The 19458-nt window shown below is 50.3% G+C and overlaps 1 protein-coding gene across 1 annotated transcript in view; it reads left to right on the plus strand.

Moving 5' to 3' along the window:
- LOC107117766 (C-type mannose receptor 2-like) overlaps window positions 1-17733 on the plus strand; it is a gene marked incomplete at its 5' end in the record, with an annotated part of 25180 nt that extends 7447 nt beyond the window's left edge. The window contains 10 exons of the mRNA XM_015419929.1: window positions 3799-3904; window positions 5443-5606; window positions 5951-6059; window positions 6796-7034; window positions 9001-9169; window positions 9264-9413; window positions 11072-11191; window positions 13929-14108; window positions 15393-15419; window positions 16113-17733. Of these exons, the coding sequence (XP_015275415.1) occupies window positions 3799-3904; window positions 5443-5606; window positions 5951-6059; window positions 6796-7034; window positions 9001-9169; window positions 9264-9413; window positions 11072-11191; window positions 13929-14108; window positions 15393-15419; window positions 16113-16333 (1485 nt within the window). The remainder of the gene's footprint in view (window positions 1-3798; window positions 3905-5442; window positions 5607-5950; window positions 6060-6795; window positions 7035-9000; window positions 9170-9263; window positions 9414-11071; window positions 11192-13928; window positions 14109-15392; window positions 15420-16112) is intronic.
- Window positions 17734-19458: the final 1725 nt, after the last annotated feature.

Raw genomic sequence — 19458 nt, forward strand, 5'->3', positions numbered from 1 at the left:
CGGGTGGGGGAGGGAGGGAGGGAAATCGGGCCGTGGCGAGGGGTGCATCGGTGCCGCCGCACCGTTCACACACAGCGTTCGCCTCCCGCCTCCCAGCCAATGGCATGGCAGCAGGCTTGAGCGGCAGCTGGCCAGCCAATGGCTGACGGAGCGCATTTTGTCTCCGCTAAGTCTTACGCTGCGTCTTACTCAATTATATATAAGGGAGAGATAATGATAGTTTTAATACCAAGTTCAATCTCACAGTGACCATATAACTAGATAAAGCCAAGGTATTCTTTCAGGAAACAACAATAGTGCAGAGAAATAAAGTCCCAAAAGTCTCAATATGTCTCACTCCTTTAGTATTGTAATTCCATGGTCCAACTAGACGTACATTCATCATGGAGTGGACTCAGTTAGTTTCTTGCAAATCCATATAATCCTGAAATCCATAAGCCATAGAGACATAGAGTCTGGATGCAAACTGCCGCGTTTCGAATGATTCTTTTTCAAAACCAATAGGACCCAATCTCAGTAGCGACACATACAGAAGCCAGTTTATTCAGTCACAAAGAATTATCATGGTGTTTTGTACTATTCCACGTACGTTGGTTCCCCTTCTTTTTTTGTTTCCTTCTTCACTTGGGGGTGTGGTGGCGGAGACCTACAAGGGGGGAGGGGGAACGTGAGCCTGTGTGAAGAGGAACCGCTTGGAAACCGTGTTGCTCCACACCCCTTTCGGTCTGTTAAAATGATTACTGGCATTCTTCTGTACTAAAGTGTTTCCAGCTTGCCTTGGAAACCACTGTGGATAGAAAGACAAGGTGCAGATCCTCTCAGTAAATAAATAAGGGATTCCAGGGGAATAGCTCCACCCTCAAATTTACTCTGCGTGTAGCAGCTATATCCCAGGTCAGACCGTCTAGCCTGGCGCTGTCTGCTCTAACAGGCACCAGCTCTGCAGGGCCACTGGCATCGGAATCTTTCTCAGCACCTGCTACACAAGGTAGCTGAACCCAAGGTTTGCGCTCCGTGCGCCAAGCTGGTGCTCTGCCTCTGTCAGCTCTCCAGTTAAGACACTCTCCACAACACTTTTGGCTTTATTAGAGACATGCTTACTACAGGAACTGGTTCTTTGTCAGGACGGAAGAAAGCGTGTGAAATTCAGAGGTTTTAGGTAAAACCCAACGCACCCCACACCCCATTCATACATCAGCATTCAGCCACCCCAAAGCTCAACCCCCACCCACCCACCCCCGGCTTCTGAGGGTCATGCTTATGGAAAGTCCGAATCAGGTGGGGAGGCCTTGATGTCAGAGGCCCTAACCCGTTCGTTATGTTCTGGCCTGAAGTCTTTCCACTTAATTAGATAGTACAACTGGCCTCTCTTCAGTTTAGAATCCAGAATAGTTCTCCACCTCCTGGTGGGGTTTACCGTCGACCATAAGAGGGGGAGTCCAAGGCGAGAGTCCAGGGTCCCTCTTCAGTAGGCTGAAGTGGAAAACAGAGCTAGCACCTTCTCGCGAATCCCTGTATTCAGCCCTGCTCTGCGGAATTAGATTAGGACCTCTTCGGGCCAGCTTTGCAGCTTAGCTGCCGTGGCTTTGAACTCATCGGAGTCATCTTGCACCGACCTGGTCCCCTGGTGCAGAATTCGCAGTCGGTTGCGGGCTTTCTTGAGCTTTAAAAGATCCTCGAACTGGGGGTGCAGAGCCTGCATGAAGGTATCAATGTCTCGCAGCTCTGGGGCGGCGACGTTGTAGAGCCCCATGAACCAGTCGCTGCCCTCTCCTGGAGTCGGGACCCCACATAGTCAACTCTCTGCTCATCTGACATGGGGGGAAAAAAGGAGGCCCCATTCCTGGAGCATTTTCCTCACTTGGGTGGCGAAGAATGCCGGCTTCCCCAGGCTGCCATCGAAGGTGGCCTCCAGCGCGTCGCGGGGCCGTTCTCGTTCAGGATCAGGTCTTCGGGGAGCCGGAGGGCGCTCAGGTTCGCCTTCAGCTTTCTCCTCCTCTGACTCTTCTGAGTGCTCTTTCTCCATCAGTTCCTTCATCAGCTTACGTAAATTCTTGACCAGATATTGGAAGCCTTCCTTCGGCTCGGACCAAAGGCTTGCCTGGCCCCACTCAGCGGCCGAGTCCTCCTCCCGCTCTTCTGCCTAGGTCTGGGTCAGCATGGAAGGTGCAACCAGCACCTCTCTTGCTCCATCCTCCCATGGGTTCCACGGAATCCCGGGGTACTCACCAGCCATGGTGGGTCTTCCCAACGATCTGTTTTGGGGTGTTTGAAGAGGACATGCTTCTTTGGCTTGGCGCCCATAGACTTATCCTCTCCCTTCTTGTCGGGGTCGTGCGTGGGGTTCTCAGGCTCAGACCTGGTATTCGCGCTTGCCCCTCCATCATCGTCTCCGTTCCCCATGCCGAGGAGGATTGGGGTTGCGGGTAAAGAGTAATAGAGGAGTGCTGACAATCTGTCACCTCCCCAGTTAAGACACTCTCCACAACACTTTTGGCAGTGATGCTTTATTAGAGATATGCTTACTACAGGAACGGGATCTTTGTCAGGACTGAAGAAAGCGCGCGAAATTCAGAGGTTATAGGTAAAACCCAACGCACCCCACACCCCATTCATACGTCAGCATTCGGCCCCTAGCGTTACTATGACAACCCTGACAGATATAAGAACATAACATAAGAACATAAGAGACGCCAATGTTGGATCAGGCCAAAGGCCCATCTAGTCCAACACTCTGTCACACAGTGGCCGAAACTACCAGGTGCCATCAGGAGGTCCACCAGTGGGGCCAGGACATTAGAAGCCCTCCCACTGTTGACCCCCCCCCCCCCCAGCGCGATGACAGAGCATCACCTGCCCCAGAGCCCCTATCTATCCCTTGTGGCTAAGAGTCACTGATGGACCTCTGCTCCATATGCTTATCTAATTCCCTTTTGAAGCCGTCCATGCTTGTAGCCGCAGCCACTTCCTGTGGCAGTGAATTCCATGTGTTCATCATTCTTTGGGTGGAGAGGGACTTCCTTTTATCCATTCTAACCCGACCGCTCAGCAATTTCATGGAGTGCCCACGAGTTCTCAGGCTCAGACCAGCTTATACGGAGACTCCAAGGCCAAACCTCATGAGAACAGGCCGAGGGGTGCCACTTGTGAAATGGTTAGGGCTACTACAGGCAAGCACTCAACCCACATGCACTCCCCCCCTCAGGAACTCCCTCCCCCCAGTACATGGCAAGGTAAGCCGTGAAGCAGAAGGAAGAGAAGCGAAACCGAAACCTTGACAGCCTCGTTGCCACAGCCTCCCCATCTGGATCTGTGCATTCTGTGCTCTTGGCTACACTGTTGTTATCCCAGGATGATCTTGACTCCTGCTGTTAACTGCCTCCTGAGCCGGCCTTGGCGGGGAGAGTGGGGTAAAAGATCAATCAATCAATCAATCAATTAACCTCTTGATCAGTTTGTTCCAGTCTTTGACCCACATTTTGAACCTCTGAACAAGTCAAAGGCTCAAGTGACTCAGTGGGGCAGTTATTCCAGAACAAGCATCTTGTCTGCCTTCATTCCCCCCCAAGTTCCTTTCATATCACTGCGGGATAGTCGTCACCCGGCTGCCCCTCGCTGCTGTTGCAGGCTGCTGCACAATGGAAGATGTTTGTGGGCACAGTCATCAGGAAGCAGACTGATGCGAAAGGACAGGGATTATCTCTTCCCCAGTCAACCCACAGCAGTGGGGAAGTAATCCCCCCCCCCCGTCTGATCTCTCTGCTGTTCATTTCTCTCTCTCTCCCTCTCACTTTATAGTGCTTTAAGATATACGGGCAAGAGCAGGTGACCTGGCCTGAGGCAAAGCGCACCTGTGAGGTTCAGGGGGGCACGCTGGCCACCATTTCCAATCACATGGAGCAAGGTAAGGCACGGCAAGGGTGCTGTGTTTACATGCCAGTGTGCTTTGTGCCTGGTCTTCTCTTACCTCTGGGAGTTAACACATTTTGGCCCCGGCAGGTGAACATCTAATTCTAATGGGAAAAGTTCCATAAGGGCACAAACAGGGATCCCTGATAGATGATGAAATGGTGAAGGAATGCTGGGGGGGAAATGTCCTTACTGGAATAATACTGGGCAAAACCAAACCTGTTCACATTAGCCAGAGTAATCCACATTAGCCACAGTAATCCACGCAGTGGTCACCTCCAGACTAAACTACTGTAACTCACTCTACACAGGGTTACCCTTCAGGCTGACCCGGAAACTCCGACTGGCCCGGAATGTGGCAGCGTGGGTCCTTATGGGAACCCCGCAAATGGACCATTTTCAACTTGTGCTGCACGAGCCGCACTGGCTCCAGGTGGAGTGCCGGATCAGGTTCAAGGTTCTGGGACCCACGTATCTTTGAGACGGCTTCTCCTGGTACATCCCCAGAAGAGCACTGTGCTCTGTGCTCTGCAGATAAGGACTTACTGGCGATCCCTGGCCTGAGAGACATCCGGCTGTCCTCAACCAGAACCAGGGCGTTTTCGGCCCTGGATCCAGCCTGTTGGAACGCTCTGCCGAACCACATCTGTGCCCAGCAGGACTTTGTGCAGTTCCACAGGGCCTGTAAGGCAGAGATGTTCCGCCGGGCCTTTGGTTGAGGACAGCGACGGCTCCCCACCTGTTCCGGCACTCCTGTTCCTCACCTCCCTCCCCTGCGCAGCAGCGGCACAGTCTGAAGTCGCTTAGCACCATCTAGTTGGGCCAACAGTTGTGTTGTAACCAATGTTCCCTCTAAGCTGTGGAGTCTTGTGAGCAAAAATTCTACTTTGTGAGCTGCTGACATTAAAGTTGTGAGTGAGCGATTTGGCTACTGCCAAATCAGTTAGCTCTGGAACCATCATTCCTGAGTGAAGACAGAAATCTGTGAGCTGGAGGCTAAAAAACTGTGAGCTAGCTCACACTAACTCAGCTTAGAGGGAACACTGGTTGTAACTATTGTTTTAACTGTGCATTTATTATTGTGTTTTTGTTGTTGTACACTGATCTGAGCCCTGATTTATGTGGGAGGGTGCGCTAGAAATTTATTTATTTATTTATTTAATTAATTAATAATGGGTGGGGGGGTTATGCCCGTATCCACCGGCAGGCCTGTCTGTCTCATCCCCAGTACCTGTTCTGACTGCTCCTCTATGGTGATGTGAAGCAGTAATGAGGTGCAGGGTCCCTCTCAGGTTGCAAGGCGGCGTTCCCTTTGCCACGGGGGTAATCAAGGCCCAGGCATCTGATCCTTGAGAGAAAGTGCCAGGATTGAACTCCCACTCCTGGTGACAAAGCATCGTAAGCTGGTGGGGAAATTCAGTGGGACGTTGGGTGGAATTCAACCTCTGGCATCCAGCTTCTCTGTGTACTCCACCGCTTTCTCCCGTCACATGCCAGCTTTACCTGCAGGCTCTTGCCATTCCCTCCTTGTAGCTTTTATCACCACTCTTCTCCCGAATACAACCGTTGACCTGTGGATCGGCCTCCATGATGCCAAGAAGGAATTCCAGTGGGTGGACTCTGAACCGGTCAAGTATATGAACTGGGCCCCTGGTGAGCCATCTGGCTACGGAACCTCACCAGCCAATGAGAAGCCGGTGAGCCAAAGTCCCGCACTTCCCTCTTGGGAATTAACTCTGGAATTCTGCATGTTTCCATCTGGGTGGCTTGTAGATTGCTCTCAGCGCCTGGCAAAAAGCAGCATGTATCGATGAACAAAAGCGAACATCCAACATTGCAGATGTCAGTGTGTTGCTGGTACCAGGACAGTGTGTCTGCACCAAACTGTTGTAGCAACACGTGTAAATCACAGTTTCCCCAAAGGCTAGAAGAAGACCCCCCCACACAGCCAGAGCCTTTGCTCAGCCACTCGCCTGTCTCGCAGCTTTGAATTCTGGCCCGGCCGTGGCCTCTGTAACCCTCTTGCTTCTGTGCCCTGCAGACCAACTGTGCCATCCTTTGGCATAGCTTCCCACCCCCGTTCACCGGTCGCTGGGATGACAGGAACTGCCTGGAGGAGAAACACGCCTTCCTCTGCCAGAAGAGCAAAGGTGAGGGGTTGGGGAAGAGGGAGGAGAAGAGGGAGGAGACGGCTGCGGTGCGGGGGGGATCCGTCTCTGTGTTCCACAGGTGACGCCCATCGCTTCTGTCCCTCTGTTATAACAAGACACCAGTGTGCCCCAGTGTTCCCTCTAAGCTGAGTAGGAGGAGAAACACGCCTTCCTCTGCCAGAAGAGCAAAGGTGAGGGGGTGGGGAAGAGGGAGGAGAAGAGGGAGGAGACGGCTGCGGTGGGGGGGGGGATCGGGCTCTGTGTTCCACAGGCGATGCCCATCGCTTCTGTCCCTCTGTTATAACAAGACACCAGTGTGCCCCAGTGTTCCCTCTAAGCTGAGTCAGTGTGAGCTAGCTCACAGTTTTTAGCCTCCAGCTCACACATTTTTGTCTTAGCTCAGGAAGGAGGGCTCCTGCCCTCTCCTTCCAATCCGACTGGTCACATGGCTAGATTTATCACAGGAAGTGCCTTGGCGGTTCTCCGGAGTGTCGATTATTTCAAACGTCCCTTGCCACAGAAAAGGATGCAGGTTTGTTTATGGCTGAAAGCTTAAGAATAACATTATGCCAGGCTGGTGGCAAAAAATGAAAGAAAACATTAGGAGAAACATTTGAGCTTCAGTGCGCTTTTGATTTGAAATTACACTGCTTGTGGCACTGGAGGAAAGTCCCAAGGGGTAACTACTGCAGCACACAAAAGCTCTGATCCTTGTCTTCCCTCATTCCCCCCCCAGACCCCACTCTTGCCCCTTCTCCAGCAGACGTCCCTCCTGCTGCCAACTCCACCCTCTCGTATCTCAGTGGTGTCTATCGCATCCTGACGAAGCCGCTCACGTGGCAGGAGGCTGTGCTTCTCTGTGAGAGCTTCAACGCAAGCCTAACCCACGTGATGGAACCCTACACACAGGCCTTCCTCACCCAAGCAGTCAACCGCGTGCGTGGCCCACTCTGGATCGGCTTGGCCAACGAGGAGGTAAGGCTCAGAGCACCAGTTCAAAGCCGGGCTTGCAAGTTGAGGAAAACAAGAACACACGTGGTCAGTGTCCCCTCTAAGCTGAGTTAGTGTGAGCTAGCTCACAGTTTTTTAAGCCTCCGGCTCACACATTTTTGTCTCAGCTCAGGAAGGATGTCTCCAGAGCAAACTAATTGATGCAGTAGCCAAATCGCTTGCTCACAACTTTAATGTCAGGAGCTCACAAAGTAGAATTTTTGCTCACAAGACTCCGCAGCTTACAGGGAACATTGGTCCCTTTAAATGTAAGGCAGCTTGACCATGGAATCCAAGCTGATATTGACAGAAAAGTAACAGGAGATCAGAATTAGATAGTGGGGATGTACCTGGAGATCACCTGTTCCAAACCATTTAATTTAATTTAATTCATTTAAAGCCGGTGAGAGTTGGTGGACAGGGAAGTGGGCAGAAGCTGTGTGGGGGGCGGGGGGCGGACAGGTCTCTCTAGTGTAACCAGATCAGATCTCAGAAGCGAAGCAGGGTCGGCCCTGGCTAGTATTGGGATGGGAGACCACCAAGGAATACCAGGGCAGTGACATGGAGGCAGGCCATGGCAAACCACCTCTGAAAACTGTATCGGATCACCACGAGTAGGCTGAGTTCACAGCAAAAACAGAAAGAAAAACCACTGAACCAAAATTTCATACCTAACAAACCATGGGAAAGCACACATAAGCCTTCCCCATCAACAACTGGCCATGGCTGAGTGCCCTTCCAAAAAACGGAGATCCGTATCGGATCACCACAGGTAGGCTGAGACTTCACAGCAAAAACAGAAACAAAAACAACTGAACCAAAATTTCTTACCTAACAAACCGTGGGAAAGCACACATAAGCCTTCCCCATCAACAACTGGCCATGGCGGAGTGCCCTTCAAAAAAACTGAGATCCCACCTCCCCTGTGAATGTGTGCCCACCTTCTTGCTCTCCCAGGGAGAGAACACTAGATTGGCTCCTCCCTCGAGGGGAAGGGGTGCTTCAGTGAGCCATGATGAGGGGAATGCAGTCGTGGACAACACTCCTTGAGCCCCCTCCACAGTGAATCACCACCCTGGCTATGTGATGCTTTGGGAAACTCCAGAGACCTGTGCATGTGCCTGTTGCCTTGGGGCAGGAAGGATTATCTGCTTCATGTGCTGTTTACAAGCAGGGGTCATTTCATAGAAAAAGAGGTGCAGGAGCTCATTAGAATAACTCATTAGCATATGCCACACCCCCTGACATCACCGGAAGTGTGTCAGAAGGCAACACCCACCGCTCACGCTCCACTGGACTCTTTTGGATTGCTAGCTATTGCGGGGGGGGACGTGCAGATCTGCCCTCACAGAGGAGCACCAGGCCCTCCTGTCTTCCGCCGTCCTCTGAAGTTTGCTCAACTTCATGTTTGTCGCATCTATGACACTGTCTAACCATCTCACCCTTTGCCGTCCCCGTCTTCTTTGACCTTCGGTCTTTCCCAGCATCAGGGTTTTCTTCTCCAGGGAGTGCTTTCTTCTCATTGGGTGGCCAAAGTCTTTGAGCTTCAGCTTCATTATCTGGCCTTCCAGGGAACAGTCCGGGATGATTTCTTTTAGGATTGACTGATTTGTTCTTCTTGCAGTCCAAGGGACTCTCAAGAGTCTTCTCCAGCACCATAGAGAGCTTGTACCTGAATAAAAATTGGTCTTAAAGGTGCCACTGGACTGTTTTCGACCAGGGGGCTGGGGGAGGGGGGGCTCTGCAGCTTACCTGGCTGCTTCTTGCTCTGACTGAGGGCTGCTGGGAGCTGGGGGTGGGGCTTGTTGCATGTGCCCACCCCCTGGGCTCTTTACTGCCGGAGCTCCGCTCCCCTGCGCTCCTGCGGGAAATGACCCCTGTTTACAAGGGCCTGTCTGGCTGCTCGTCCGGACCTAGTCCAATGTGGCGGTTGTCCTTTGGTTGTTTTCAGGGACGACGGAGTTATGTGTGGTTCACAGACGAGACTCTTTCCTACACCAACTGGCAGGATGGAGAGCCACAGCAACTCGTGGGATGCGCCTACATGGACGTAGACGGGACCTGGAGGACTGCTGCGTGTGACACCAAGCTGCAGGGGGCCATCTGCAAGAGGAACACAGGTGCTTCTGGGGTCTTCGCAGAGCGGGGAGGGCAAGCCAGGGGTTCTCGAATGTAGGAGCCAGAAATCCCTTCTAACGAAGTGTTCCTTTCCAGGGCTCCCTTCCTCACACAGGTGGAACTATAACGGCAGCTGCCCTCATTCTGTAGAAGATTCCTCTTGGATCCCCTTCCGGAACCACTGCTACGCCTTCCACATGGAGGTCATGGTGGGCCCAAAGGAAGCTGTGAAGAAGTGTCAGAAAGGTAAAAAGTCTTCAGAAAGCTCCACGCGAGCATGAGCCGGGCCGCCGTCTCAGAACGGAGTTTTCAGGAGGGTGGTGTTCTGGTCATGCCACTTCCTAGTGCCACCCGTGCCCCTCGCCCCCCGGCTGTCATTGGTGTACACAAGAGCAAAGGTGGGCAGGGTTGGCCGTGTTCAGAATCCCCAGATCTGGGGGGCCTCATTTTCATATTATGCCGGTTGCTTGCAGTGTTCCCTCTAAGCTGAGTTAATGTGAGCTAGCTCACAGTTTTTTAGCCTCCGGCTCACACACTGTTGTCTCGGCTCAGGAAGGAGGGCTCCAGAGCAAACTGATTTATGCAGAAGCCAAATCGCTGGCTCACAACTTCAGTGCCAGGAGCTCACAAAGTAGAGTTTTTGCTCACAAGACTCCACAGCTTAGAGGGAACGCTGGTTGCTTGCTAATTATCCAAATCAAGGACCAGTAACCATGTTATCTACCTTCCCCTGTTCAGTACCGCAACAGAGTGAGGGAGAGATCATGAATGGCTTTTCTTGACCTGACTGCTCACACCCTCCTCTTGGCTAAGAGCGAAAAGACAGCAGGTTCTCTGACCTCTGGGCACGCCCACACTTTAAACACCAGGGTGTGTAACATGCCATCCATTGCAGTAGTGCCCTCCAGAGGAGGATTTAGATAAAGTGGAAAGGGTCCAGTCCAGGGCGGGTGCCCTTCTCTTTCTGGGGGCAGGTGGTAAACTGAGATCAAGGCCACATTGTGAGGCTTGTCACTGGGAACGAGCTAAAGTTCTGCCACTGTGAGAAGGCCGTCCACGACCTGAACTCAAGTGCCTCCTTCTCAGGAAGAGAGATTTCCATATACATGTAGAGCAGAGAGATTTCTGTAGCATTAGAGAATTCTTTTGCATCATCGATACACATATTTTCAGGGACGTGTTTATTAATTCAATGTGTTTTATTTTGTCTACAGTTAATTTGCTGTAACGCGCATGAAGGGTTCAGGGGTCGGTGTTGACTTGCTAGACTCACTAGGAGTGTTACTGTCCAGGCTACTGTTTACCTCAAGATTTACATTTTCTATTTACACTTCTGATTAGAAATGTTTAATGACAAAGAGTATTATTTTGGAGAGAACACCTCTTTCCCCTCCTTCCTTGAGTTTAATAAACCAGACAATGAACACAACATGCCTGGAGGACTTGAGGTCCTTAAAATTGCGTGTTTGAGGTGCATCTACTTTATGTTAAAGCAGTATGTTTATGTTAGAGCCAGTCTGGTGTAGTGGCTAAGTGTGCGGACTCTAATCTGGGAGAACCGGGTATGATTCCCCCACTTCTCCACTTGCACCTGCTGATGTGACCTTGGGTCAGTTGCAAGCTCTGGCACAGCTTGAAAAAGAGCCGTTTCTGTCAGATTTCTCTCAGCCCCACCGACCTCACAGGGTGTCTGTTGTGGGGAGGGGAAGGGAGAGGACTTTGTAAGCCGCTCTGAGACTCCAAGTGAAGGGCGGGGTATAAATCCAATCTCTTCTTCTTCTAAAATAAATGCAGCTTTAAGGATGTAGGTATTGTGTATGTGTGTGTGTGTATTTCCTATGTCTTAAAAATTTCTGGAAATTTTACATCTCTGTGTTAATTCCGCTGTTTCTCCTCCCCCACAGTTGGCGGTGCCGTGCTGTCTGTACAAGATGAGATGGAAAACGTCTTTGTTTGGGAACACCTGCAAGCCTATGAGATGCCATCCAAGGGGGCTTGGCTGGGTATGGCCTTTAACCCCAAAGGTAAGGCAGGTACTTTCTTTGTCCTTGAGAAGCATGTGGTTAATGGGAGGGAAGGAACTGGATGTGTTTGTGACAGGTGAATGTCTTCATCTCAGCAGTTTAACTCTAACCCAAATATGGTCAGAGACAAATTTCAATGAAATTTTAAATAAAGGCAAATAGTGCGGCTTGTGCTAACAGAAGTTGAGAGATCTTGTCTAGCTTAAGACAGCCAGCAGCACACTAATAGGGCTGTTTCTAGAGAACTTCCATGTTGTTGTTTTTTGGGGGGGTCTCATATAAGCTTAATGAACCTCATCACTGGGTTGGAAGCTGTCATAAGAACATAAGAGAAGCCAATGTTGGATCAGGCCAAAGGACCATCTAGTCCAATACTCTGTCACACAGTGGCCAGAAATACCAGGTGCCATCAGGAGGTCCAGCGGTGGGGCCAGGACACTAGAAGGACACTGTCAATGTGTAGCTGGGGAGAAATTTCCCCCTCCCACAGCAGCACTCCAATCCTCGCCCCTTATGTTGCTCCTGGGGGTTTTCTGGGAACATCTGTGGCTGCTTCAGCAGGGAAGTTGTGCCTCTGGGCGTGGAATTTAGATGGATCCAACCCAGTGTGCCTAACAGAGCCCCCTGTACATCTCTACAGTGGTCCTCTGGATTTCTCCCTGGCAGGCTGCCGGCAGAATCCTCTTGGTGTCTCCCGCCCTTTATGTGTATGTGTGTGTCTGTGTTATTTCTAACATCATAAAATTGTGCCCCCCCCAATAAGGATCAAAACAGACAATGATGTGGATGATCCATGATCTTTTCAAATTTAAGAGCAACTTCTGAGGCTTCCAGATAGAAATAGCAGCACTGTGAGTGGAAGCACTTGTGACCCTTCCCTACCAGATAGTTTCTCCTGGTCTAAACGATGTTCTCCACCACAACAGTGGTTAGTTAGCCCCTTCTCCTTGGGGCAGGAAAGACAGAGATCCGTATCATGTCATGAATCCGGAAGCTGCAGCTAGTGCAGAATGCTGCGGCCAGGCTGTTGATGGGTCTTCCTAGTAGGGACCACATCCAGCCTGTGCTGAAAGCGCTGCACTGGCTGCCAATAGTGTACCAGATTTGCTTCAAAGTGCTGGTTCTTACCTTTAAAGCCCTATATGGTCTGGGTCCAGCTTACCTAAGGGACCGCCTTTCCTCATATGTTCCCCCGTGAGCACTTCGGTCTGGGACTCAACATCTCCTGGCAATCCCAGGTCCCAGAGAGGCCAGGCTGGACACAACCAGGGCCAGGGCTTTTTCAATGGCAGCTCCTACCTGGTGGAACGAGCTCCCGGTGGAGATCCAGGCCCTGCGGGATCTTATGCAGTTCTGCAGGGCTGTAAGACGGAGCTCTTCCACCAGGCGTACGAGTAGGAGCCGCCACTACCACCATCATTTTTGTTCCATCTTGCCTGGCCCTGGAAAAGGGAACATCTGTGTCTCCCTGGAGCAGATGACACTGAGGAACAGAGTACTAGCAATACTAGCAACAGAGCAGTGAAACACGCCATCTGTGAGATAACATCTAGAGCACTTTGTTAATAATTGGTTGTAATGTTTATTTGTATAGTGATGGTTTCTAAATGGTTTTAAATATGTTTTATATTGGCGTATGCCCTTGTAAGCCACCCTGAGCCCGCGTAGCGGGGAGGGCGGGGTATACATTGAATTAAATAAATAAATAAATAAATGTCTGGTTCTCCCACCGCGCAGGGCTAATAGTGCTGTGGGGGCGGGGGATTAATAGGATCCAAGTTGGGGAACCACCTCAGTCTTGAGATCTGGAAGGATCTTTGAGCTCACAAGAGGAAGAAGCTGCAATTTATTTGGGCTCAGATCGGACTGCAGACCCTGCTGCTGCTGCTGCTGCTTTATGAGCTTTACTTACCCGAGCATCCTTCGGTTTTGCGATGCCACTGTTAACCCTTCCTTTGTGCAAGCTTGTGCGCCATAGCCCCTCCCCAAAAGCCCGTGAAGACAGTTAAAATGGCAGGCAGAACTGTCACTGAGGCAGGCCGAGGGCAGGGCCACTCCCCGTGACTTCGCTCCCGAAGCAGGCCTCCCTCCCTCCCGGCGTAGAAGTTCAAGGGTTCTTGTTTCTTTTGGATTGACTCCTCAGGAAAATCTTGGAGCTGTAACAGTTGAGTGAGCCCAAAGAGCCACACCCCAAGTGGGTGCCTTCGGCCGGCGATTGCCTTCATGCACTTAACACTTGGAATTCACTGCCACAGGAGGTGGCGGCGGCTACAAGCATGGACGGCTTCAAAAGGGAATTAGATAAGCATATGGAGCAGAGGTCCATCAGTGGCTATTAGCCACAAGGCAGAGATAGGAACCCTCAGGCTGGGACAAGGGATGCTCTGTCTTCTTGGTGCTGGGGGGGGGCAACAGTGGGAGGGCTTCTAATGTCCTGGCCCCACTGGTGGACCTCCTGATGGGCCCTGGTCTTTCTGGCCACTGTGTGACGGACTGTTGGACTGGATGGGCCTTTGGCCTGATCCAACATTGGCGTCTCTTATGTTCTTATGCTGTTCAGATTCACCACTTGTGCCCAGCCAGGGTCCTTCCAACTTGACTTCTGCTCTGAGGAGGTTCATTTTGGGGGAAAACAGTGGTTGGTTACTTGCTGCTTTCCAGTGGGCAGGCTGTCTGTTCCTGGCATCTCTCTGCCGCTCACCCACAGTGACCAAGTCTGCCTCTCTCCTCTCTGCAGGGGGCACGCTTGTCTGGCACAACCACGTGGCTGTGAACTACTCCAACTGGGGACGGCCAGACGCGGGACCGAACATGCTCAGCCCAAATAGCTGCTACTGGATACAGAGCAGTGACGGGGCCTGGGGCCTGGGCTCCTGCTCCAATGTCACTATGGGGGTCATCTGTAAGGCAGCTCGAGGTAAGCCGGGTGGGTGTTTGGGGGAGAGGCTTCTAAGGAGCGGAGATTCAGACCCAAGGGCAACCCCGAGGAGCCAGTGGTTTACTCGGAGTCCTGTAGTGTAGTGGTGTGTAATCCATGCTGGCGCATGATTTGGCATCTTCAGAAACTCACTTTTAAAAAACCCAATGGCTAGTACTTACGGCCACCCCGAGGAGCCAGTGGTTTACTAGGAGTCCTGTAGGGTAGTGGTGTGTAATCCATGCTGGCGCATAATTTGGCATCTTCAGAAACTCACTCTTAAAAAACCCAATGGCTAGTACTTACGGCTATGCGTGAAAAATTTGGAAATATGAGGGGCGTGCCTGATGAAATCCCAGGAGTTGGTGAGCAGGGCTGGTCTTGGGAACGGGGTCAGACGATGACAGCCCAAATGGGCTTGGGGAGGGTCTAATATAATAAATAAATAAATAGATCTCATTTTAGGGGCTTAGTGGAAATGTGGCCACCAGTGTTCCCTCTAAACTGAGTTAGTGTGAGCCAGCTCACAGCTTTTTAGCCTCCGGCTCACACATTTTTGTCTGAGTTCAGGAAGGAGGGCTCCAGAGCAAACCAATTTCTGTAGGAGCCAAGTGGCTCGCTCACAAATTTAATGTTGGTGGCTCACAAAGTGGAATTTTTGCTCACAAGACTCCGCAGCTTAGAGGGAACATTGGTGGCCACTTTGGCGTGGACGGGTAGATGCCTGGATCAAACAGAGGTGACAGGTGTGAATTATACGATGGTGTTTCTTCTGGTCCCTAGAAAGCAGTCACCATAGAGTAGCCCCAAATGAGCTAGAATGATGAGTTTTACTGGACTAAGTCAGACCAATATAGAAATTTGCAATTCTTTTGGAGTTTGTGGATATCTTCATGATACAAAGACAGATTTCTGGTAACTAGACAGGAAAAGAAGGGAGGGAGAGGAAGAAGGTTGCCTTTTCATTCTGTCTTCCATAAACCCTGAAGGCTCACTCCTTTCTAAATTGGTTCATTAAAAATTATCATTCTAACTTTTGTTAGAATTAAGGGGGGGGGGATCAATTAAAAGTGCAAGAGCATTGATTGTCCTGCTACCTGCAGTTCAGAGAAGCTTGCCTGAGACGGAAAGGGGAATACAGAGTTCAGTTAGAGCACCAATGGCGTGGAAAGACAGGGTGGGAAAATGAGCCGTCGGGTGAATGGCACTGGACACGGGTGAAGGACTGACAGGCTCTTTTTCTCTTTCCCCTGTCCCCAACTTCTTATCCTCTTTCCATGGCAGTGGAAGAAAGCAACTTTCCCAAATCAGGTGAGCATCCCTTGGAAAGCGGGTCTCCTGGTGGCTCATTTCTGACTTCTGGCTCCTTCTCAGGTGGAAACCGCTAACTTGACTATAAACACATGACTTTGCCAGTTCTGTATATCCGCAGTTGCATGTCGTGTTCAGTATTTTGAGCAGCATTCAGCGATTCTAAGAATGTCTGTATATTTTAAAAGGTAATGCCCAAGTTCTTAGATCACATGGCTACAAAATAAGCCTGGGACCATTTCCACAAAATGCCGGTGAAGTTTTGGAAGGTGGGGGTGGGAGTAGGGGAATTACCTGAGCTTCTAATGGTGAATGGATGAGGCTCCCCTCCCCCAACACTAGAATACATTTTGCAAAGAGGAATGATCATATTTGCACAGTCACAGAATATGGCTCTTTGTAGCCCAAACATTAGGAGCTGCGGTGGCTCAAGTGGTTAAGATGCTGAACTGCAGGCTGTGGAAGGTCGGTAGTTCAGCAGTTCGAGACCCGAGTGTGCCACATGACGGAGTGAGCTCCCGTCTCTAGTTCCAGCTCCTGCCAACCTAGCAGTTCGAAAGCAAAGCCCAAACATTAGGAGCTGCGGTGGCTCAAGTGGCTATCTGGCTATCCAAACTAGGCTGGATTTGTCCAGTTTGCGTGCACTGGTTGAATGTTGACCTTTCTCTTTTCCTCCTTCCCTGTCTTCTGCAGCTTTCCTGGAGAACACAAAGGCCATTGTTGTGGTCATCCTTTCCTCTTTAGCTCTGTGCACTTTGGTCGCGATAGCCATCTACCTGTACAAGCGCCAGTGGATCTCAGAGCAGAGGGCTTTTGAGAGCGCCCGCTACAGCCGCACCCACTCCAACCCCAGCGAATCTGCCGAGAAGAACATTCTGGTGTCTGACATGGAGATGAACGAACAGCAAGACTGATGGTGCGATTGATAGGGAGGGGGAGAGCAGGAGGGAAGGAAGGAGAGCGTAACAAACCACTAAGGTGATGTGAAGAAGAAGCACAAAAGATTTTTCCCCCCTTTGGGAACCCCAGTTCTGGCGTGTGTGACACCAAAAGAAAACCCAACCTGGCCCTACCCGGGGACTTCAGAAGGATGGGAAAAGGTAGTTCATCTCTTGGACAAAATCTCCCTTGGCACACTATGGAGACTGGGCATGATCTTCTCCACTTCTCCTTAGAGACTGAAGACACAAGCGTCCCTTCCGCCTGGTCACAATACCAATAGGGAGAAGAGTCTTGTAGGACTTTCAAATTTATCTCTTGGTAAGAATGTGCCTTGCTATATTGTATTACCTCCTGGAGCCATGTACATAATTAAAGAATGAAAGGCCTTGAGTTGGTTAACGATGGTTTGGCGTGCTGTTCCTCCAAAGTTGAGACCCACTTAAAAGTAGTTTCCCTTCCAGCCACTTGGCCACCATGACAGTCATCCTACTTCAAAAGGGCTGTGGCCATAGTTACACCCTCTTTGGGGGACATTTTGTGCCTACATGTAGTAGCCAAAGGCTGTTCGTGTTCTATAATTCTCTTCCCTTCTTGCTTTAATCCTTTAAAGAAGTGCAATAAGACAGTATGTTTTTTCAGCTTCTGGAATCATATGCCGTTCCGCTGGGGTAATCCAGGTGTGGACACTAGATAACCAGGAGCTGGGGAGAGGCCACCCACCCCGGGGTGATGGTGTCTGATGAAGTGTGGAGCAAAGAGACTTCCACGGGAAATGTGGACCCTGCAAGCGGAATTCCTCTTTGTCCTCGGGACCCAGTCCGTGGGATGGCTGTGCGAAGGACAACGGGAGGCATAGATTTATTTTACTTTTTTTCCCCTACTCAGATAATTATGGAGGTTATTGTACAAATATATAAGAAGAAATTGGTGAGTTTCACTTAAGCTGGATATTAAGTGTTCACAAAAATACTTATCTTTTGCATTTTAATCCTGGCATCTGAAAACTGCCGTAACATTCCATTTCATAGGGAGTTTAGGAAACAATCTCCGCTCTCCCTGAATGCCTTCTGCTTATTTCTGGAGTATTGTTTTGGTTTGGAGAAAGATGTTCATACCTATTGATTCGTCATTTGTTTGTTCAGCACCTTCTTTTTGCCCAAGAGACTGTTTCTGAGGCTGACCCTTCCCCGCCAGGGGCTCTGCTGTGAAATAGGCAAAGCAAGATGCTTCTGAGTATGTTGTACATTGTGATTTTGCCTCATTGGTAAGTAGCCACGGACAGCTTTTCGATTAGACCATAAGCAGAAGCTGAGACGTGAAGGCCCTAAGCCTGTGAACCTTGCGTTTTGCACGCCAGTGAAGTGATGCCAAAGAGGATTGCATCTGAAAACTGCCGTTAACATTCCATTTCATGGGGAGCTCAGGACACAATCTCCGCTCTCCCTGAACGCCTTCCGCTTATTTCTGGAGTATTGTTTTGGTTTGGAGAAAGATGTTCATACCTATTGATTCGTCATTTGTTTGTTCAGCACCTTCTTTTTGCCCAAGAGACTGTTTCTGAGGCTGACCCTTCCCCGCCAGGGGCTCTGCTGTGAAATAGGCAAAGCAAGATGCTTCTGAGTATGTTGTACATTGTGATTTTGCCTCATTGGTAAGTAGCCACGGACAGCTTTTCGATTAGACCATAAGCAGAAGCTGAGACGTGAAGGCCCTAAGCCTGTGAACCTTGCGTTTTGCACGCCAGTGAAGTGATGCCAAAGAGGATTCTCACGCAAGCATACTGTGGAAATGGCGCAGGCATGTAAATCATGCTTCCGGAGAGGATCTCCTCTGAAATGGGCTACAGCGTCCCTAGAACCTTGGGGCACACCACTTGGGGCCTTTTTGGAGCGGAGGGGAATTGTCACAGAAACACCTCTGGACTGAAGGGAAGGAGAGAAGGCCGGCGGGGGCGTTTGTGAGGACCGGGCACAATTGCAGAGCTGAGCGGAAGGGCAGCCTCAGTACCTTCACCCTCCCAGCCCTGCAGCCCTTGCTGCTCCCTCCACTCCTCCCTCAACAATGATGGTCCCTGGAGTTGCCCTGTAACAAGGATTTGGGCTTTATTTTCTTCTTCGGCATTTCTTGTGCTTTCAAGAAAGAATCAAAGAGAACTGGACATCTGACAACAAACTCTCAGTATCGAGGGGAGAAACAGCCATGGAATAGTTTTGAATGACTGGAAAGAAAAGTCTAGATAAGTGCTATTTTATATCAAAATTTTGAATAATGTGAAAAAGTCCTATAAAGGTCGCTGGTAACTTTTATAATAGATCACCTTTTTTGTAAACATTCTAGAAGTCTGAATAAAATTTCATTCTTTCCTTTCTCCCACTGTTTTCAGTGGTTATAGGAAGCCAAAATACTGACTGTTCCCTTCTTGTGTTCTTCAAGTTTACCATCATGGTGCAAGGATGTGTTTTAATCGGTGCTGGGAAGACGGTTTGGGTGGCCCAGGTACAGAGCGTGAGAAGCAATTCCTTTGTGCTGGCTATGGATGGACTTCAGAAAGTTATCAGAAACCTCATGATTAGAGCTTCTTCAGTTGGAGGAAGAAGACGGGTGTGAAAAAGTCAGGCTGTTTTGCCGAGCCACTTTTCTTCCCTGCTCAGGTCATCTACAAGAGTCGGTGTGCAGGTGGGATCTGGGGCCCATTTGTGCTTGCCTGCAAGTCTGGGCTATAGGGTGTGCTTGGCAAACTGCTCTGCTTTTGGAGAGTGAGCACTGGCTGGCTGACTCAGGAGGGCCCATTCCCTTTGAATGCCCTTTGCGAGCCACACCGCGCAAGTGAACTCCCAAGCAGCGAGTTCACCTGGAAGGTGCTTAAACACCCCCAAGTGCTGAGTTCCTGAAAAATTTCGGGAACCCCGAATATTTCCAAAATCCCAATACCATACCGGTCCTGGGACTTGGGGATATCAGGAAATGCCAGTATTGTTGGGGTTCAATATACCATAGCCTGATGTTTTTTGCACATCCCTAGCTGGAACTACTTCTGAAGGACCTTTCTCCATCTCTTCATACAAGGTGTCTCTAGCCTTTTCACATTTGACACCAA

The sequence above is a fragment of the Gekko japonicus genome, unplaced genomic scaffold (genome assembly GCF_001447785.1).
Source record: "Gekko japonicus isolate JY-2015 unplaced genomic scaffold, Gekko_japonicus_V1.1 scaffold3781, whole genome shotgun sequence".
Classification (NCBI taxonomy): domain Eukaryota; kingdom Metazoa; phylum Chordata; class Lepidosauria; order Squamata; family Gekkonidae; genus Gekko; species Gekko japonicus.